General features: G+C 33.0%; 1 protein-coding gene across 4 annotated transcripts in view; it reads left to right on the forward strand.

The window, feature by feature from the left end:
* Positions 1-3,683: 3,683 nt before the first annotated feature.
* Positions 3,684-23,343, forward strand: part of LOC132736762 (peptidyl-prolyl cis-trans isomerase-like) — a 44,786-nt gene continuing 25,126 nt past the window's right edge. Inside the window, exons 1-5 of one of the 4 annotated variants that reach the window (XM_060723971.1) lie at positions 3,685-3,848; positions 11,338-11,368; positions 21,487-21,672; positions 22,035-22,110; positions 22,458-23,306. In XM_060723971.1, the coding sequence (XP_060579954.1) occupies positions 3,780-3,848; positions 11,338-11,368; positions 21,487-21,672; positions 22,035-22,110; positions 22,458-22,590 (495 nt within the window). In that variant the 5' untranslated portion in view covers positions 3,685-3,779 and the 3' untranslated portion in view covers positions 22,591-23,306. Of the gene's footprint in view, positions 3,849-11,337; positions 11,369-21,486; positions 21,673-22,034; positions 22,111-22,457; positions 23,307-23,343 lie in introns of those variants that run through there. The other 3 variants (XM_060723974.1, XM_060723973.1, XM_060723970.1) reach the window with 3 other exon arrangements.

The raw sequence follows: 23,343 nt of genomic DNA on the forward strand, positions 1-23,343 counted from the left end.
AGTTTGGATGAAATTGCACCAGTAGTTTATGAGGAGTAGTCCGGACAAGTTTTGTGACGGACGGACAGACAGACAGACAGACAGACGACGGAGAAGTGATCCCTTTATGTCACCACTACTCCGTAGAGGCGACACAAAAAACCAGTCATCAGTTCCTCTATTGTTGTTGGGTGATTTATTTTCCATCGTCTAATGGTTGACGTTTGGTCCGAGACTGATTTTTTGTAATTTCGTATAATGTTGGACGGTAAATACATTGACATCCAGGTTATGTGGTTCCGAAGTCAGTCAAATTGAGAAAAGAAGAATCCCTAAGGAAAGTCCAAAACAACAAAATTGAAAATGTTGCAGGCTCTGTTTGATTGAGCCTGTTCATGGACGGTACTGTCAAGTGCAAACTACCGTCCACGCCCCCTAGCACCGACTTAAGCAGAGATCAACATTTAAACATGAAAATAGTGAAATTTTGAATTTAGAAACATCCGTGTTTAATCGAGAAAACAATGGGCGGAATATACAAAATGAAATTTTGAAAGGGGATCAGAAGTTATGACAGACAAGATGTCAAAAGACAAAGTTAAAAAACAAGCAATATATCTCAAGGGTGATTCAACATTATTCAAGTAGGAGTATTGGAACCATCAAACTAAAAAAAAAGTAAAAATACAATAAACACAACAATATTATCATGCTAAACGACCAAACTTGTGTTAAATGGATAAATCGTTCTATTATAGTAGGACATTTTGCAAGCTATGATGTGAGAAATCTAAAAACATTAGCGTGTCATATATGATCATTTTAGCGTTGTAAAACCCTTTTCTGTCCCCAGGTCAGACCCACAAAAACTCTTCAATTAAATATAAAGGCGGCTCTAGCATCACAATCATTTAAATTAGCTCAGGTACAGGGATCTATTACTGCCACAAATTATTGATTTATGAAAACTAAGATCAACAAGGAAGGGCGATATTCATTGAACGCATCCCCTAGCAAAAGTCAGCATCTAAGGAACACTAGCAAGGAGACCAGCAGGAAACCAAACAAATAGGGGAGGACACAAGGGCTAGGCACGGATGGATCGTCACTATAAATTATTCAATAAAGGAAATAATAGAAAACCCAGAAAAAATAAAAAAGATAATTACTTTAAAGGCCAACGCAGGACAAAAGTTGTAGGGGAGAGGGACCAGAAAAGGGTTGCCAAATTTAAAAAACTAGGGTAAAGGGGACAGTAACCGTTGACGTCAAATACAAGAATGGATACAATATGTGTCATCACAATTTGCATGTAGCAATGAAAAGACAAACAGCAATTTGTGCCAGAAAATGAAGTGGGAAGCATAAGTGTCCTATGGACACATTTCTCTCTAGTTTGAGACTGTTTTGAAAAGCAAGACATTTTTCTAGTAATATTGGAATCCTACATGATTTTTAACCAAAAAAGCAGAAATCTCCTGTGTAAACAAAATTGCAAGTTTGAGCTTTGTCAGTTTATACTTAAAAATCCACTGCCATGTTCACTGCGGACGGGGATATAGCTGTCTTTCAAACTGCCTTGTTAAAGGCCCATTTTGCTTCATAAATGATTTTATTTTTATTTCTCAAAAGCTTTTTAATTTCGGTGTACTTTTATAGTATCTCATAAATTAACTAATTGGGTAATTACCTGAACCATTTTTTTTCATATGTTGCTTTTTTGGCAATCAGAACACAATTTTATATTTTTCTACTTTTATGACAAATTATTTCACATTATCGCTACTTTCTTCAGGTGACAAGCATGAAAAATTCTCTAAAACCATTATTTTAACATTATATAACATTTTTGACCTTTCTAAAGAAGTAAAACATTATTTGTTTCTGTGGCATAATGTGCCCTTAACTTTCATCTCGTTTAAGTTCATTACTGAATTTATTGAACTCGTTCAATATCCTCTAATTATGTAAGTATATAAAGTATGCACGGCCGTGCAATACCATTTTACGGAGCTCTTTAACTGAAGTAAAAGTCGATATTCTTGATTCCACCACAGGAACTTAAAATTCTATCAAATGATTATATCCAAAAATACCCATATATAGTGTAAATAAACAATTTAAACAATATACAATGTAGGTGAGTGAGTGTTTGTTTTTTGTTTTTTTTTTATTATCGTAGATAAATAACATAGGCAATATTTCTCTGCATATTGAGAATTCGAGTATAAATTATGTTCATTGTCAAAAGCTACTTGGATTGCATATTAATAACTGTCTATCTTGGAAAACACATATTGACAAAACGTGTTCTAAGCTTGCTTCTAAAATATCTCTGCTGAAATGAATTCAAATATTTCTTACACATGAAATGAAACAATTATTTTATAACGCTTACATTGCCCCTACTTTTGATTATGAATGTATTATTTGGTCTCAATGTAACAAATCAGATCTAAATAGAATAACAAAATTACAAAAAAGAACCGCCAGAATTATTTTAAATAAACCCATAAAAACAAATTCTCTTGAAATGTTTCAAAACATGAAATGGTTATCTTTTCCATCTAGATGTAAATACTTTTCTGGAATTATGGTATACAGGGTCTTTCAAATAGAAATGCACCAAATTAAACATCAAATATTTGCAAATAACATCGTGAAATATTATAAGATTTTTACATGATACGATTTAATAACATCCTTTCTCTGTAAAAACAGTTTCTATTTTGTCATTGAACAATGCATAAATTTAAAAAAGCTCATGAAACTCGGACCTATTTTCAAATATGAGCAGTAGATTTTTACCTTGATACCGGGAACGAAAAATTTCTAATTTCATTGCAAATCTATAAAATTGTTACTTTTAAAGAAAAAACTGATAATATAATGTAGTCAGAGTTAGCTTTTAGTAATTTTTTGATTGATTTAACAAAACATTATCTTATAATTTGATTTTTGAATGGTGATGTGCTATGCCATATCACGGTCGGTAGATAACCCAATCACGTGACTCAACTGAGACAGCATTTTTCGTAAAATTGATCTGTCTCCAGACCATTCTATTTGAAAGATCCTGTGGTATATAAAGCGATGAATAAATTAACGCCAGCATATATTTCTAATCTAATTCCGTTATCTCAAAATAAAACTTACTTACTAAGATCAACACATAAAAAGACATTATGCATAAACGAACTAAAACAAATTATTTGAAACGTACTTTTTACTATTCTAGTATGGAGTTATGGAACACTATTCCTTTAAAAATAAGAATTTTTTCAAGTTCAAAGTTCAAAGTTTTATTCAACATTCCATTAGTCTTCGCAGAAATTATACAGGATTTAGCTCAATACAGGATTGGAGCAGTACCTCTAGACGCTTGCAGAAATCATGATCACAAAATAGACAAATATCGTTTTTTTCACCGAATTTTACATTTTTCCTTGATTATCGTACTTGATTCGGTGTGACAAGTTGAATTAGACCTGTTTAAGTTCATTCCGTTGGGTAAAAAGACAAGATTTTAGCATTTTATCATTCAAGCGCCTTGTCCGGTATATACCGGAATACGGTATTTAGTGTGGTGCTCCAATCCTTTTTTTAGTCACAGCCAATTATACATACGAATGCTAATTTTGTTTATTACGTCTGCACGCCGTGAGTAGCGCGGAATTTTCCGTTGCTTACCGAAGGAAAGTTCAAGGCCGTGACTCACGCTTCGTCCTTTCGCGCTCATCCAAGGCTACAGTGTAGTGAACAAAAAGTGGCAAGAAAAAAGGAAAATAAGAAAAGCAATTATGGCAAACCCAAAATGCTTCTTTGATATTACTATTGGTGGAAAGCCAGCCGGTAGAATTGTCATGGAGGTAAGAACCTTACTTTTTGCACATGGAAATAAAATTTAATTTGTGTATCGAATTTTACCGGCTTCCTGGAAGCCATTTTTGCGTGAATACAAAATAGTTCGATATTTGGTTACATTATCATTATTTAGTATTTATTTATTTTTGTTTATTTTCAACATTTTCATAGTGTTCAACTTTCTTACAACAAAATGATTGAAATACGATTTTACATTTTATTGTGTTGGTAATAAATTAGAGGAAGGCGAGCTAACGACAGATTATTCCCCTTGATTATATTTAGGTTGAACGCCACTAAGTGTTACATTTTTCGAGGAGTTTACTGAAAAATTGATAGTGTACACACTGTTGTACAACGTCCACCGGATATAGCCCCTAAAAACAACGAAAACGAAAGTAGAAAGCTTCACACTGAGTACACCCAAGATAATGTTTAAACTTATTTCTTCATCATAACTTCATTGATTTTTCCAAACTAAACAATTTTGTGAAGCTAAATGGTTCTTGTTTTAGAGCAATATTTGCTTTTGTCTGCAAATTGAATACTTTTTGTTAAATTGGTGATGAATTGTAGCGTATTTGTTGACATTTGCGAACGATGTTGATATTTACCACTAAAACCAGCCCAAAACGCATTTGCTGTATCGAATTCCGCCGTTAATACAAACTATAGCCATCCCTCTACTTATATTTGAGTTTTCACCCTTCAACTTGGGCTGCTTTTAACAAAATTTGCGAAAAACGACCTTGCCTTGTGTACAGAGTCTAGCACGGATGTGTACGGGGTGTAGATGGAAAACTGTTAGCGATTGTACGGGGTGTAGTCGGAAAGGGAATGTCATTTTCTGTAAAATAAATTCAGTACCAGAGCATATACACGTACGCTGATGAAGAAATAACAATTAATGTCGGGAGCAGGGATTGTGAAGTGAATTATATTAATTTTATAAAAGATGAAAATGTTTAAATTGTAAACATGTTACGCAACAAGTATATTAATTGCAGTAAACAGTTTCCGTCCTGCTAATCGTGACTAAAGTTAATAGGGAAATCGTAAAACTCAAAAGACCACAATTTCATTCCATAGTGGTAGTATATTATGTACAGCAAATTCTATAATTTGTCTTAAACAATTTCAAACCATGTTTTGGTTATGCTTGATCTAAACTTGTTATATTGGGTTATTATTTCACTGGTCTTAAGACTTTATTGAAAAAAAAAACATATGTTAATGAGCTTTGATAAAATATCCGCCTTGATTAGTTAGGATCATCATTAGATTTATCTTTTGTGGCTATAAAGTCTTTCATATTTTTTTGCAGTCAAACTCGGGTGACCTCACTTGTGATTTCGATATTGTTTAATAAATACAATGCTGCCGCTTATAATGCTGCTTTTTCTTAAAATTATAATGATAATGATGACTATTCAATGATGATGATGACGATGATGACAATAATGGTATTTTATGTTTTCAATTCAACAATGCCATACCAATGTACAGAGTGTGCAGAGTGATCAGACCTGGGGATGATTACATTGATCAGTAATTGATTTAATTACAATTACTTTCAGATTTTATTGTAATTGATTATTATTGATTACTCAGACTTGCCTCTGTAATCAATTGAATTACAATTACTTTAAGAGAGTAATTGATTGATAATTGATTACATTCAATGTAAAGTAGAATCCCTACTTAAGACCACCCCCTTAATAAGACTATTTTTACAAGGTTCTTCATGTCAATGGTTACATGATCCAGAATTAAGAACAACCGCTTATTCACTTTTAAGGGTGTACGGACATAATCCCCTTCGGACAAAATCCCCTTCATGTATTTTTGTATATCTGGACATAATCCCCTCCATGGGTGGACATAATCCCCTTCATGTGTGAAATTTTGAAGTGGACAAAATCCCCTTCATAAAATTGCTACCTAGGATAAAATCCCCCTCAGATGAATTTTTGGTTTATAAAGTGGGTATGAGAGCGACATACTGCATTATGCTGTGTGGTAAATATCTTAATGTATAAATAAAAAGAAAGATTTCAGCAGGAAAGCACATTCAATAAGCACATTTTAATCACATTAAAATTGCTTTGTTAAAGCATTCATAACAATCAAGTTGTGCAGTGATCTTGGGTTGATTAAATTATCACTCTTTCATTAAAAGAAATTTTAACAATGGATAATATGTATCAATTAGAAGTATCAACTTATACAATCAATGAAACAATTATGGCTAATAAATTTTTTTTCATACTTATCAATTTAAAACAATTAAAGAAATTGCGTAATCAAATATGTGTTATGCAGTTGATAATTTAAACTTCTAAACTAAATAAAGGTAAACTATTGATACATAATTATAAATAAAAAAAACAAAAGTTCATTATTCAACAATTTTTAGGGAATATAATAATATATTATTCATTAATTTTTATGGAGCACAATAATACATAAGAAACCTATGAAACAAGGGGATTTTGTCCGGGTAGTGAAGGGGATTTTGTCCAGCCTTGCAAAAACACGAAGGGGATTATGTCCGGGTTTGCGAAGGGGATTTTGTCCGGGTTTGCGAAGGGGATTTTGTCCGAAGGGGATTATGTCTGATTCAGTTTATATTATTTGCTTTATTCTAAATTTGACCCCACTATTGAGAACACTTACATTAAAGTCAACACCTATCTAGATCTTAAATTTGTTGTTATGATCTGCTTGAATGCTTTGCATGACACTTAATTTCACAAGGTGTGAAAAACTGTTATTATTGGGTTATTGTATGAAATAAGGTGAGAAGGTAAAATTTAGAGTTTTCAGCAAATTTATTTTGTGAAGAATTAATTTTTATTTGATAGGTGATTTAAATGACTAAAACAGACCATGGTCATAAAGAATGTAAGCAATGATAAGAATATTTGCAATTAAGACCACCCCACAATTACGACCACTTTGGCCCAGCCCAGATGATGGTCTTAATTAAGGGCTTTTACTGTATAAATGTAAAACAAAAGTTTAAACTGTATCATCATTCATGTAAAATAAAGGCATCCTTTGAACTGAAATAATTTCCTGTTAAATCTGAAAGTAATCAATGTCAATCAAATTGTAATCATAATTACTGACTGAATTTTAGCTGTAATTGATTAATTACAATTAAATTAATCAATTTTGGGCAAGGTAATCAATTACATGATGATTACAGTGTAATCATGTAATCAATTAAAAAATCAATGATTACAATTAATGATTACCCCAGGTCTGAGAGTGATATGAAACATTTAAAGAGTCTATTCGGCATATTATTACCAGTATCTTTTGAGTCGATTAATAGCTTATATAAGGCGACTAAAACTGTTTTATAGAAGACAGTGCTAATGCCATTTTGTATAAAATGACACTCGTGCATAATCTTTTAATTGTCTGATCAATTATCAACCACATGTCTTATGTGTAGGCTAGTTATACATGTATAAACGTATATATAAATCCCCATTAGGACCATTTCCATTCAGCGAATTGGTCAGAAGACTCCTCAAAATGTCTCATAAATACCGAAAGACACTATTCAGCTGATGGCATGACAATACAAATTCAACGCACAGGGCCAAAACACCATTTTTGGGGAAGGGGCCTCAGCCTTTTTCTTGGGGAAAATATGCATGATTTTGGCATACTTTGGGGAAAGGGGTCTCAAATTTAACAAACTTTTAATAAGTTCTTAAAAATAGATAAGCAAAAAGCACTGGGAAATACTAATAAGGCAGTAAAAGACCTTAATTCAACACCATTATTTAATTTTGTTCTTAATTCTATGGAAAATTTCAAAAGACTGGGGAAGTTTGACGACTAAACTGGGGGAAAAGATAGGCTAGTTTGGTTGGGGAAGCAGCCTATATTCGGCCTCTACAAAGAAGGGTTTTTTGGCCCTGACGCAGCTATACTGTTAGGCTCAAAAACACAAAAAAGTTAAATTATTTACCAAATACCTCTGTATCGTCCTCTAATCTACCCATGTTTAGTCTGAAATGAGATTATTTCCAATTAAAAATAATATAAAAGACTATACTTTAAAAATATTTGACTGCTAGACACTGTACACATCTACTAAACCCTGTACATTAAACTACAACACCCCGTTCACTTAAATTTGTTTTCTTTGCTAGACTCTGTACACAAGGCAATGCCGATTTTTGCATATTTTGTTAAAAGCAGATCGAGTTGAAGGGTGTAAACTCAAATCTAAGTTGAGGGAGAACTATAGTTTGTGTTAAATGGCGAATTTTGATACAGCAAATGCGTTTTGGGCTTGATTTAGTGGTAAATATCAACATCGTTTGCACATATCAACAACTACGCTACATTTTATCGCCAAGATAACACAAAGTATTCAATTTGCAGACAAAAGCAAATATTGCTCTTAAACAAGAACCATTTAGCTTCACAAAATTGTTTAGTTTGGAAAAATCGATGAAGTTATGATGAAGAAATAAGTTAAAACATTACCTTAGGTGTACTCAGTGTACAGCTTTCTACTTTCGTTTTCGGTGTTTTTAGGGGCTATATCCGGTTGACGCTGTACAACAGTGGTACACCAACTATGTCAAGTGAAGGACTGAATAGATTGGTATTATCAGGCTGGTGAAAATGCCCAATGGGGCTTATGACACAAAATCTTTATTCTTTCTTTTTCTATTAAACTTTGTTTGTTTATTGAGCATAATATTGGTTAGACCAATGCTCGATATAAAAAATATTTTTTTAGAATATCTGAATATGTCTCAAGTTATCTCAGATTTAGGTCACCAATTTATTTCAGCAATGCTTTGTTAAATATTGGGAAAAAATGCATGACTTGAATTTTGCAGTGATTAAATGAATGCAAAGAATCACTGCCTAGGATGGCATCTAAAAACATTTAAGCACCATTACAGTGTAGAAGTCGTTATTTTCAAAGATTTTAGACTTTGTTGTTCAATATTTTTATTTTGTTACTTTCAATTTGAAATTTATTTCCTGTGAATTGGGAAAATATTATACAATTTTCATTTGGGAATATGACCGAGTATCGGCTATAAAATAAAAATATATAAACCCCCTGCATCAGCCTGATTATATCCTGGCTTCTTATATTTTCGACGGTGTAAGGACATTTCGTGTCGGCAAAAATGTAAAAAGGAAATAAATACATATTTCATATTACCACAAACTAAAATTACCTTTTTCCTTTATAATTTGAAAATTTCAATACAAAAACATTACAATTTACCTTTTTACACTAGTTTTATGGAGGCAGCCTCTAACTGGACTGCAAAACCTCAGGTGAACCCACCCATCACACCTGTCACAACATCCCCAATTAACAATAGTTAAATATGGCAATTTGTCAATTGATGTCTTTAACATTGTGACGCCTGCAAACAATACACTTGTCAGAATCTAAAATGTTATTTTCTTCAACATCCGAGTCAGTATTAGCAACAACATAGTCTTTTGACTTTTTTTGTTTGGAATACCAGATGTACTAGCAACAGAGGTGTTGATACGCTTTGACTTATTTGATTTTTGGTCTGAAATATGGGTTTTAACTGCATCAAACACTTGGTCTTCAGTTACCGCTTTCCCTCCAACAACCTTACTTAAAGTCTTTCTTGTCTTAGCAAGTTGAACATTTTGCAACACTTTACTACCTCTATTTTCTAGAAATGACCTAGCATTTGATGCAATTGGTACCCCATCTTGGCCTGTTTTACTACCATCAACAATTTCAGATGAATTAGTGATTTCAGTTTGAAAACTTAAAGAAGGTGCAATAGAAGCATCACTTACAACATCAGAGTTAAATGGGTAAATACCACAACGTTTGAAGGCAGACTGTATATTGACAGGTGTGAGGGTTGCTGTGTATACTTTGCTTGCTATTTTACCAACTTCATAGCGCGTAACTACATGACCACCAGATTCTCTCAGGTATTGATGAAACGCTGCATTCCATCCTACCTCAAAAGGTGCAAAACATGAAACATCCATAGGTTGTAATAGATGTGAACAATGTGGGGGAAGTACGAAAAGAATAATGTGTTGTGATCTTGCCCACTCAATAAGACCTAGAGAAACATGACTCTTATGACCATCGTACAACACCAGAACTTGGTTTTCTTTAGTGCTACTTGGCAGTAATGGCTCTAAATGCTGAATCATGTAATTTGTAAATATTTCTGTATTTGACTACCCTGATTCTGAGACATCACCTTGAGACCCTGGTGTAGCGCCTTCTAATAAAGCTGGCAACATTCTTGCTCCAGGAAAAACAAAATGTGGCGGAATCTGGTGTCCTAAAGCATTGGCTCCACCTATAACAGTTACTGTTTTAGATCTTCCAGCTGTGACAGCTTGAGCCTTGTAGTGTGCACCTGCAACTATTTTAGGAGGCTTGTGCTCAAGATTTAATCCTTTGTCATCAATATCATAAATACGAGATGGCTCATACTTCAGATTGTATTTTTTAAGAACTGTATCAAGTTCTTTGAAATACCTTGTTATTGTTGTACGAGTAGCAGACTTTACTCTGGCAATTTCAGGGCTACGTGTTTTTTTCACTTTAAGTTCAGGCCATCTATCAAGAAAGCTATATAACCTAAATGTACAGCATAGTCTGAGGCTAGATTTATTGTCTCCTGTCTTGAGTAACCATAACCAATTTCTGCCATAGTTTTCAAATGTTCAGTTAAGAAAGCTTCCTGCTCTTGACTAAATATAGTTTGGGGTCAATATCAACTCTCCCCATAACTCTTATCTTTTAGGGTTGTGACAGGCACATTAAACCTTTTAGCAACTCTCTCTACAGGCAATCCTTCTTCTATTACTGTCCTGTAAGCTTCATTCAGGTCACTTGCTGTGTAGGACCTATATTTGCCCCGGATGTGGGTCTTGATCTGAAAAAAAAATGAAGAAGGAAATTAATTTAGTAGTCTGAACGCTAAGCATACATTATGTAATCAATGAACTTTTGGGAACACCCTGTACATAAAATTTGACATATCAAGTGACCTTTGGGAGAATTGATGATCATAGCAGACGTATGGAAACACAATTAATTTTTTAGGCGATAATATTCTCATTATTGTGTTTCTTAGCAACAGATTTTTAGGAAATAAGAAAATACACGTGTTTGACCATTAGAAATATTGTGATAAAGGTTTACCTGTCTAATTTCCATGTTATGTTACTTTGACATTTTAGCGGCATCCAGCATCATTTTGTTTACATCCGGAAGGGGTGGAGTTAAAAAATTCTCGCGAGATCATAACATATTTGGATAGAAATGGCTAAAGTCGAAAAATATAAGAATGTCGAAAATAAAATACGCCACGATATAGAACTGTACTGTGAGGCTGTGAGCTATCATTGATTGTCCCTATTCTTTCTTTATTTGACTTGTCACTAGTGACTACTATTAATTTTGATATATTTCTTTTGCATTTGTAGTTGAGAGCTGATGTTGTACCTAAAACTGCAGGTAAGTTAATACTTTGTTATTTAATACACATGCCTATTTGAACCAGGTAAAGAATCATGTCATGTTGCATTATAGTAACTAATGCTTTCAAATACATGATTAAAGCACACATGTACTCCACATTTTGCCTATATAATTTTGTACAAGATTAAATGTCAGCTGCATTGTATTAATTAGAATAAGCAGAGCAACAGATAAATTTTGTGACAATAAGATTATTACTACCTGATTTGTTATGCATTTTTTTTTGCGAGAAAAACTAATTCATTTTGACATTCAGTTGACAATGAGGATTTTATTATTGTAAAGTTTAGAATTGAGTCTGAGAATTTCTTAAATTTTATGTTTATTTGCTTAAGTACTATGTTAACAAATTCAGATATAATCTTCGTATAAGTATTATATATAAACCTTTCTGTGGACACATATTTCTTACAAATGAAATATTTTCTTAACATTAATTTCCTTCAATGGTATCAAAAGAACTAACTTTCTATACACTTTGAAACTGATTTTTTATGATGATTTCAATAAAATATCTTAAAATACTTCAAATTATTTTGTTTCAATTGTAAGATTTACTTGATTTTTGTGTTGCCTGCTTATTGAAAGTAGTTAAAGAAAGCTACCCCATCATGGGTAGATCTAGATTCATTTTATTTATTTGAACATACGTTTTATACAGTTTTATCCAACAGAGAATACATTACAAGTCTTTTCCATTTAGAATTTGTCTTTACTATAAAACTATTCGTATCTGTTGCTCTGAAATAATATTTTTCATTCTTTAATTTCTGCTGGCAATGATCTATTCATTCCTTAACACTGAACCTGCCGGAAACTAATGATTAGTCTTTGCCCACAGTATAGCTGGCATATTTTCTGTGCTTTCACCTCAATTTTTTTTTCTTTAATTTTAAAATCACATTAAAACTTTGAATTGACAGTTTCAAATTTAAAGCTGGGCAAATTCAGCAGGTTAGGGGTTAAAACTTAAGTACAACTTCCCTATTTATCACTAGTAAACAATATTTTCTTCCTATATTAATTGAGTAATATTGGTCCTATTTCTAAAACATACTCAATAACTTTCCTTTCTTTTAAAGTGGTGAATAACTAGCAAACTCAATCCTGATCAATTTTAAGTTCATTAGCTTTTGAAAGCAAGTGTTGGCCTGTAAGGCAGTCTTCTTTCGAAAGTGCAGGACATAGGAGATGTACCAACTATACTATACTAGACTATACAGATTAATGTGCAGATTTCATGTCAATATCACATATGGTTTGTAGCTATGCTATGAATAAAACATTGATCATACAGTTTAAGTTTTCATTAAAATGTCTAGAAAAGTTGTAGGATAAAATATTGATTTTCATGCCTTACTGAAGGTACAAGTTCTTTTAGATAATGAAGAAATACTTGCTGTTAGGTTGAATGTTACCTAAAATATGACCATAAACAAGTTAACAGTATTCTGGTGTTTTAATATCCCAGTGTTTTACCCTTCTTGGAACAACAAGACCTATTTTATACTTTGTGTTATTCTTATTTTAAAAACAAAGAAAAAAAATTGGCAAGGTCTTCCCACCATGACATGTCATTACAATAATTAGAATAATTTAATAGTAGAATTTTTAACTTCAGCTTTTATGCACATGTCTCATTTTCCTCTGGCTATCACTGTAGTAAATACTGTTTTAAAATCACTCATTGTACATAAATAAATTACTAATTCTCATCCAACATTAGAAAGGTTGTTGAAACAATTTGTATTTTAGCTAACCTTTTGAGTGACTTTTCAGTGATTAATCTAGAAATTCAATATTTTGAGTACAAGGACGCACATGTTTATAAACAATAAGTTCCGCAGCAAAATCAAGGAGTTCCAGTAGACGAAATACATTTTTAACAACAGACTTTTGACAGGCTCAGTTATGAGATATCTTTATTAAGTGATATTAATGCATTTTATAGTTGTAGTTAATTTCGATACTAAATTAACATTATTTCTCAAGTGTATATGCAAACACTTAGAAATACCAAACTGTTAATTCTAACACAACCCGCATTTTTCCCTATTGAACAAAGAAGAACAGAAAGTGTGTGTTATTATGCAACAGATGCACAGTTTGACGTTCTATATTTAGACATGTGACGTAATCATTACACACGTGACGTAACCACTAAAAAACCGACGCCCGGAAAATAAGTACGGAAACAAATCAGGCGCAATTTTTATCTTATCTATCAAGTACGGCAACATTTATTTGTTGATGTCGTGTTAGAATCGAAATAATATATCCAAATCGGTGATTTTATCGCTTGATAACATCACTGTTTGTAGTTCGGATGCGCATCATTATATCACTCCGGCTACGCCCTCGTGATATAATTCCTCGCATCCGAACTCCAAACAGTGATGTTATTGAGCGATAAAATCACTGTTTGGGAAATATTATTTCTTAAATAAAATACCAAACTCTTAGATAATACAAATAAAGTGACTCTTTCCATAATGGACTTTTTTTTACTTGAGTTTATTAACGTTTTTGGCAAGTTTTTGAATCATTTATTCTAATCCGTTCTAAAATTCCTTGTGACTCGATATTACCGAGCATATATCAAGTTATAATTTACATTTAAAAATTACCTGTGTTATTGTATTATTCCAGATAAAGAAAGTCAAAACATGTACAATAGACAAGCTAAAATATAAACACATTAAGATATTAATTTACATTTTAATCAGGTGCTTTTGACATAGTTCAAAAGATCTGCAGACAATCACCAGCTAAAATTAATTGGATCAGCAAGTCTTGTTTTACTTTCACATTGGTCTCTTTAGACATTAAACAACTGTTAAGGTTTACAAAATTGAGAATGCTTTGATGCTTATCGAGTATTCTATAGAATTATAGCGGGTGACAAATATGAAACATTTCGTCCAACACTAACAAATACTATTTCTCCGGTATAGGCAGTTGCTCCACTTGCGCTCATGCAATAGGAATGCTCTGATTGCCTTATGTATTCTACATCCCCGATAATGGTCAGGACAAATTAAAATAGACGAGCAACAGTTGCTTGGAATTTTAACGTTTTTAGTGCAAATTCTCTTCGTCAGATTGAAGTATTCAAGTGATGAAATTAAACTGATAAAACAGTACATAAAATCATGATAATGATATTCTGGACTATAAACTATCAGATTTTGCACATATTTTGAAACGGTGCGTCTTTCTAGATATTTATGTGTCTTTGATGCGGAACACAAATCTAGATTAATCACTGCTCTTTGGTGTTGTAGTTCTTGTAGCAGTTTTTGCTATCGGCTTTTTCTAACTTCTGGAGATATAAAGAAGAAAAAAGAAGATTGGTAACCATTTTGAGGCAACAATTACATTTTACAGTATGTAAGTTCAGTATTAGAATTTCAAAACAATGCATGTCCTTTAGATTGTCCTACAGTAGATAGCTATATTATAACTAGTTTTATGTTGAATATTTTGTATGTTCATTTTTATGCCCCCACAAAGTTGTCCGTCTGTACGAACCCAGAGGTACTTGTGTGATTTGGAGAACAATGGGTAACAGTAAATTCTCTTTGATCCTATTCACTCCGTTTTTACTTGTGTGTCTTTTTAGCTCACCTGTCACAAAGTGACAGGGTGAGCTTATGTGATCGCTTTTCGGCCGGCGTCTGTAAACTTTTACTTTAAATGACATCTCCTCATAAACCACTAAGCCAATTTCATCCAAACTTCATGTGAATGTTCCTTTGGTGGTCACCTTTGAAAATTGTTCAAAGAATTTTATTCCATGCAGAACTCTGGTTGCCATATCAACCGAAAGAAAATACTTTAAATATCTTCTTCTAAAAAATCCAAAGAGCTAGAGCTTAGATATTTGGCATGAAACATCTTCTAGTGAGTGTCTACCAAGTTTGTTCAAATAAAAGCCCTGGGGTCAAAATTGGCCCCGCCCCAGGGGGTCATTGATTTTCCATATATGCATATAGTAAAACCTTAAAAAATCTTCTTTAAAAGAACCCAAAGACCTATAGCTTAGATATTTAGCATGAAACATCCTCTTATGGGTGTCTACCAAGTTTGTTCAAATAAAAGCCCTGGGGTCAAAATTGGCCCCGCCCCAGGGGGTCATTGATTTTCCCTATATGCATATAGTAAAAACTTAAAAAAATCTTCTTTTAAAGAACCCAAAGAGCTAGAGCTAAGATATTTAGCATGAAACATGTTCTAATGGATGTCTACCAAGTTTGTTCAAATAAGAGCCCTGGGGTCAAAATTGGCCCTGCCCCGGGGGTCATTGATTTTCCTTATATGTGTATAACAAAAACTTAAAAATCTTCTTGTAAAGAACCCAAAGACCTAGAGCTAAGATATTTAGCATGAAACATCCTCTAATGGGTGTCTACCAAGTTTGTTCAAATAAAAGCCCTGGGGTCAAAATTGGCCCTGCCCCAGGGGGTCATTGATTTTCCCTATATGCATATAGTAAAAACTTAAAAAATCTTCTTTTAAAGAACCCAAAGAGCTAGAGCTAAGATATTTAGCATGAAACATGTTATAATGGATGTCTACCAAGTTTGTTCAAATAAGAGCCCTGGGGTCGAAATTGGCCCTGCCCCGGGGGTCATTGATTTTTCTTATTAATTATGTGTATAACAAGAACTTAAAAAATTCTCTTTGAAAAAAACAAATAGCTAGAGTTAAGATACTAAGCTTGAAACATCTTCTAGTGAGTGTCTACCAAGTTTGTTGTAATAAAAGCCCTGGGGTCAAAATTGGCCCCGCTCCGGGGGTCATTCATTTTCCTTATATGTGTATAACAAAAACTTAAAAAATCTTCTTTAAAAAAACCCAAATAGCTAGAGTTTAGATATTAAGCACGAAGCATCTTCTAATGAGTGTCTACAAAGTAAATAAAAGCCCTGGGGTCAAAATTGGCCCCGCCCCGGTGACATTGATTTTCCTTATATGTGTATAGCAAAAAATTTAAAAATCTTCTTTGAAAAAAACCCGAATAGCCAGAGTTTAGATATTAAGCATGAAACATTTTCTAGTAAGTGTCTACAAAGATTGTTCAAATAAAAGCCCTTGGGTCAAAACTGGCCCTGCCCCAGGTGTGTCATTGTTTTCAACTATATGTGTAAAGAAAAAACTTGACCAGCCAGACCTTAGATGTTTAGCATGAAACATCTTCTAATGGGTGTCTACCAAGTTTGTTCAAATAAAAGCCCTGGGGTTTAAACTGGCCCCGCTCCGGGGGCCTATATACAGGTGAGCGACTTCAGGGCCATCATGGCCCTCTTGTTTTAAGCCTTGTGTGACTTAAAATGGCCAAAAAGATCAAAGAAAAAGTCACATAAGTACCATTTTGTGAGTACATACGTCCGTCCGTACGTCCCAAACGCAACTCATTAAACCGGATGGCAGATTTTGCTTAAACTTCCAGGGATGAACAACCTTAATGTGTAGATGGAAGTAAAGAAAGGAATTTTTGCTGCAACCAAATTTAACAGAATTATGGCCCTTTGTTGATTTTTTCACTATATACCATATATATATTGTCAGTGGGGGCATCCGTGTCCTTAGGACACAGTTCTAGTTATGTATCAGTGTTTTTACCCCCTACTTTCGGAATGGTTCTGGTACCAGACAGATTGGGAAAAAAGTTTAATTTTGACTCAAATATGAAATAAACTAGGTACTGTGAAATCATCATTATTCGTGGGGCACGAATTTTCGTGGTTTTCGTGGATAGGTCAATCCACGAATTTAAGACCCGACGAAATTTTATCCCAACAAACGCTTCTTACCATGTCTCTGTTCCATATATCACAACATGCGTCGGCGCTTTTCCGGCCGATATTTGTGGTATGAATGTATATTATAATCAGGTCAGTGACAAATTAAATCCATAAATAGTTTAATTTTGCAATATTTAAGAAACTTGAAAGAAAAATCGATTGTATGTCTTCGGTTTGCTGTCACAAATGTTCGTCGCATGTAAACATCAGGGGACTACTTGATCGTTGTAGGCTACTTGATTGTGTTAGCCAGAATACGTGACATAATCGAGTAAATATGGGAACCAAGTGCATTAATTATCCCCGATAAAACTTTTAACGACTAGTGTTTATATGATCCATTTAATTATATTTTTTTCAATATGTATTTGTGTGACTGCTATTCCGAAAATATCAAAGAAGCCGTCGTCTTTACACTAGATGCACACATACATGTATGTAACTGTATTGAGCCATTTACTGGTATTAATTTATATGCCTATAAATTTACACAGTCGATGTGATGTAGTGTGTAGTTTTGGACTAATTCGGGGTGTTAACTTTTTTACTGGCTGGTTAAAAATTGGCAGATGTCGTATAATTTATGCGATGTTTACATTGGCGAATTATAGGGGCATATAATGGAGCTGCATATCATGTCACACAAAGGTGTTAATTGCAGTCAATTATCGGCAGTAATTGTGTTACTGCCAGAGGCCAGGATTAAATTTATTGACAAGAGCTGTGTTATATACACGGGGTAAGTAAAACAGCGCAGTGATTAAGTGAAAGATTACTTTCCATTACTTATTTTTTTTTTACAAGAAAATGAAAATCCACGAATTTAAGAACCCACGAAAATGCCTGTTTTGATAAAACCACGAAATTTCATGCCCACGAATACAAATGATTTCACAGTATCCTTTATTTGGTTGTATAGGGGTTTGCATTGCCTATCACTTGCCTAATCAGGGAAGCGTTTTGCTATCAATTTAATATGGAAGAATTGCTGTCAATTTTTTGTAAACTTACCTTTTGGAGTGTTATTTAGTGTAATTTGTCAGAAATCAGGGGGAGGGGGGATACTGTCTATTTATATTTGGGAACAGGGCTGTTTTCCTGTTAAAGCTATATAAGGGAAAAAATGCTGTGTATAACCTTTTCTAGATAAAGGCTGGTAGAAGTTACACTAAAATGTCTAGGAAAACCTAATAATCCACTTGATCAGGTCTTGGACTATAGGCCCATTCAAAGCTACATATCTGGAAAAAAAAATAGAAATGTATTGAGAGTTCAAAGAAATGTTTTGATATTTATAATCTGATTAAAACCACATTTTTATGTGCCAGATTTTACTTAAATTAATTTACAGCTATTCTTGCAATATTCCTGTCATGTACCTAGCAGATGGGTTGGGTTGGATTGGGTTGTCTGCTTAAACACTTCTGCTATACATATATTTTTACACTTTTCTTGCCTTTATCAAATGATGTGCTTTTAAATACATTGACAGATATGTAGGTTTGGGTAGCATCCATTACCTTTTGCAACATTCTTGTTTTCTATAGCCTTACTAATTGCGTGATAACTAGTACTAGCATACTTGTGCACTTGAATTCCTTCCTATAGGAATTTGCTTTTTTAGTCCCCTACCGGTTTAACCGGAGGGGACTTTAGGTTTACCCTCCGTCCGTCTGTCTGTCTGTCAGTCCGTCAGTCCGTCCGTCCACAAAACTGGATCCCGCGATAACGCAAAAAGTACTGAAAATATTTTTATGAAACTTGATATATGGATAGATGGCAGTATGGAGATTATGCACGTCTTTTTTTTTTCTTCCTATGTTGAAAATTCTGGTTGCTATGGCAACAAATAGTCTGAAAATATGGCAAATTTAACACATAAACTGGATCCAGTGATAACTCAAAAAGTATCGAAAATATTTTTATGAAACTTGAAATATGGGTAGATGGCAGTCTGGAGATTATGCACATATTTTTCTTTTCTTCCTATGTTGAAAATTCTGGTTGCTATGGCAACAAATAGCCTGAATTTCAAGATTTCTGATTTAAATTTTTCAGCTTTTTCACTATATGTTCTTTATTTCTTAAGGTGTTTACTTCAAACTTTAAATATAAGTTTCTGGTCATCAACCACATCATATGTGACAAGGTTTATAACTCTAGCACAAAAAATATCAGTATTACCTCCCTTGAACTTAGATTTTTTAGGGGAAAAAATTTGTCTTTTTTAAATAACTTCTTTATTTCCTAATGTATCTACTTCAAACTTCATATATATGTTTCTTATTATCACTCGACATTTTTGAGAAGGTTAAATACTCTAGCAAGACTATTTCCAGAATTATGACCCCTTGAACTTAGATTTTTTTTGAGAAACTGGTATTTTCACTCCAACTTCTTCATTCCTTATAGGATTTACTTTAAAATCCCACATCGTAATAATATGACAAGGTTGTATAAACATAATTTCCTTACTAAGCATGGAAACTGAACACATTACTGTGATATAGACAAACTTATTTTATTATGTTTTGTGGTTGATATTTTCAAATACAGACTTCATCCTCAAATTCATTATAAATGGCAATACACAGGAGTGTATGACAATTAAAGAACTTTTTGAGGGACCGGTAGGGGACTACTGTATTGCCCGCAATACTATCAAATGCTTGTATGTTTAATCATTTCCATCATGTATATCATACTAAGTCTTGAGATCATAAATCTTATTTATTTTTTTCAGCTTGAAAGTTTTATTTCACTTTATGAACATTGGGAACAAATGTTTATTTACAATGTAGAACTTAAAACAGCGAGACTTGACTCCTTGTTTTCTTCATTCTTGACAGGGTATAGAATCACTGCCTACATATGACAAAATGTGTGTTAAAATCTGCATAAAAACCATATAGATAAACAAACAAACAAATATTTTATTAAAAGTTACATCAATTGAACTAAAGGTGTGAATATAGATTATAATGTAAGGGAAAAATCTCTGATATGAGCAAAAAAGTTGTGACTGTTGTTTTACCTACGATACTAATGTCAACCAGAAGTTTTCGAATTTCGATCACAAACTTGCTATATACATCAAATAAGCTGATTAAAGATATATTTCATTACTACAAGATTTCAGAAAAGGTACGTAAATAAGGGAAAATTATTACTCCATTTTTTATGCCCCTGGGCATAAAGTAATTGAACCGTCCGTCTGTCCCTACCAGGTTAAAAGTTCTACTTGTACCAATGGCTTCATAATTTACACACTAATCAATACAAAGTACATGTGATCTGGGCAACATACTAAACTATGGCTTCCATTTTTCCCAAGTTATTGCTCTTTTCAGCAATTGAAAATTGATATGGTTAACCTAAACTGGCAAGTTGGATTATCTATCCATACTTATGGCTTCATAATTTTCACACTTACAATTCAAAGTACATGATATTGCCAGTTATATAACTGTGCCATCCATTTTAAGCTCACCAGAACCAAATTTTGTCTGTAACATTCTTAGGTAGTGTTTTATCAAGTTTGCTCATATTAATTTCATTTGTCCCTTTTAGCACAGACACTTGGGGTTTGGAGCTTTAAAATCCAAGTACTATTATAGATGTTGAAATATGAATTTTTTTCAAAACGGCTTATATTAAGTTTTTTTTATATATATGATCAGTACATGTGCTGGGATTGACAAATATGCATTTTATTTGGATTTAAAAGGCGTTTTGAGCTCCAAACCCCAAGTGTCTGTGATCGATGGATGATCACCAAATTTTGTCTGTAGCATTCTTAGGTAGTCCGTCATCAAGTATGCTAATATTATTTTGATTGGCCACTTTGAGGGGCCGCTAAAGCTAAAAATAGAAAAACCTTTGAACATCATCTCCTACTGAAATAATTGATGGATGATCACCAAACTCTGTCTGTAGCATTCTAAGGTATCCTTTTATCATTTTTGCTCATATTAATTTGATTGGCACAAAAAGCTAAAAATAGAAATACCTTTAACTGTCTTTTTTTACAGAACTAATTGATTGATGATCACCAAACTTTGTAGCATTCTTGGGTAGACTGTGTTTACAATTTTTTGACAATTTTTTCTGTCCATAACTTATTGATTGGGTAAATATTTTTTGAAAAATTGTTACTTCGACAAGAATCTGAGCCAGGGGCATTTGTGTTTAACAAACATGTTTGTTAACCCTTGATATGTTTATGTTTCCATTTAATTACAAAATTTAATATAGAGGAGAACTAAATCATATTTTCCCTTTTTGTAGAGAATTTCCGTGCATTGTGCACTGGGGATAAGGGATTTGGTTTCAAAAGCAGCAAATTCCATCGTGTAATACCGGAATTCATGTGCCAAGGTGGTGATTTTACAAATCACAATGGTACTGGTGGTAAGAGCATCTATGGCGAAAAATTTGCAGACGAGAACTTCACTTTGAAGCATACTGGACCAGGTATATATTTGAATTCACCCCTCAAAGACTTAACCATATAAAATATCCTTAGGATGACTTTGCATTAAAGCAGCAATAAGTTTTTTAAACAGTCCGCTTTTCTGCTATAGGGATCTTTTATTATACAAGATAATTCTTTTATCCAGGTTATTTCTGGTACCACTTGATAATTAATTATTATTTTTATTATTTTATCTCCTTTATTTTTGTTTTGGAACATGTTGGTCTGGCTGGTGTATATGTAATTGAAATTAACAATACTCCATGACAAATACTCAATTGAGGGTTGAAATATCACTGTATGGAAAAATAAGCTAATTTTGAAAAATCTGATTTAAGTTTAATGTTGCATTTCATTTCAGGAATCTTGTCAATGGCAAATGCAGGTCCTAACACAAATGGGTCGCAGTTTTTCCTCTGCACGACAAAGACTTCATGGTAAGACATTATAGCTCAAATTTATTTTGTCCATTTAATGTTGAATAGTCAGTTCAGTACAATGTTTTAATTAAGAGCTAATAAAAAGATATAATGTTCATTTATGTCTTTCACAATTGCATAATTGAATGGCCACAGCCCTTCAGAATGTTGCAGGGAATCTTACCTAGACAAGGCCTAGTTTTAAATCAAAAGACAATTATTTTAAAGCAATACTTCTAGAAGTTAATGTCCCTTTTAAAATTATGATATTTATACAAACAGGTAATTGAGAGTGGTAGCCCTTTATTGATAAGCATGAACACCAAATGCAATTCTCTTGTTTATGTATACAATTATTATGACAGGTTAGATGGCAAGCATGTAGTGTTTGGATCAGTGGTTGAAGGAATGGATGTGGTCACGGCAATAGAAGCTGTAGGCAGTCAAAGTGGGACAACTGAGAAAGATGTTGTAATAGCTGATTGTGGACAAATTTAAAGGAAATGATTGTATAACCACCTATCTTTATAAAATGTTGAAACATTTAATGTGGTTACCATTAATCCTTGTCAACTGAGATTTGATTGAGATTTATTTTAATAGTTACGCAATATAATTTTTATGCCCCTGGGAATATAGTAATTGAAACATTGGTCCGTCTGTCTGAGTTTTATTGGTAAGTTCAATGTCTTGCAACTTCATCACAAGTCATAGCTTATATTTTTCACAATGACAAAACACCATGACTCAAGTAATTTAAATGTGTTTACTATTTTTGGCTATTTTTCTGTCCATAACTGAGTGAATGGATGAACATTTTTTTGAAAAATTGTTACTGACAAGAATCTGAGCCGTGGGCATTTGTGTTTAACTCTTATTCTTCATATGTATTATCTTCTTTTAATATACAGTAAAATGAACTATAATATGTTCTGATCTGGCTATACTGAAAGTGACATTATGCTCAATTTTTCATTGTCGAGTTGAATTGACTCAATATTTCAAAAGAGTGACAACCAAAACTGTGTTGGTTTGATGTTAAACCCAACCAAAAAAAATATATATAAAAAATTTACTTATAATGGTGATTGACCAACAGTTGATATTGGAAAATGTTAAGGATAAAATATAAATCTGCATAAAACTATTAATTGAATCTTACAGATAAAGTCTGATTGATATTTACAGAAATTTGAGTCCTGTGAATTTATTTATTGTTCATAACATTGAAATGAATTATATAGACTTAAA

This window comes from Ruditapes philippinarum, unplaced genomic scaffold, assembly GCF_026571515.1.
Source record: "Ruditapes philippinarum isolate M1 unplaced genomic scaffold, ASM2657151v2 ctg1457_1_1_1_1, whole genome shotgun sequence".
Lineage (NCBI taxonomy): Eukaryota > Metazoa > Mollusca > Bivalvia > Venerida > Veneridae > Ruditapes > Ruditapes philippinarum.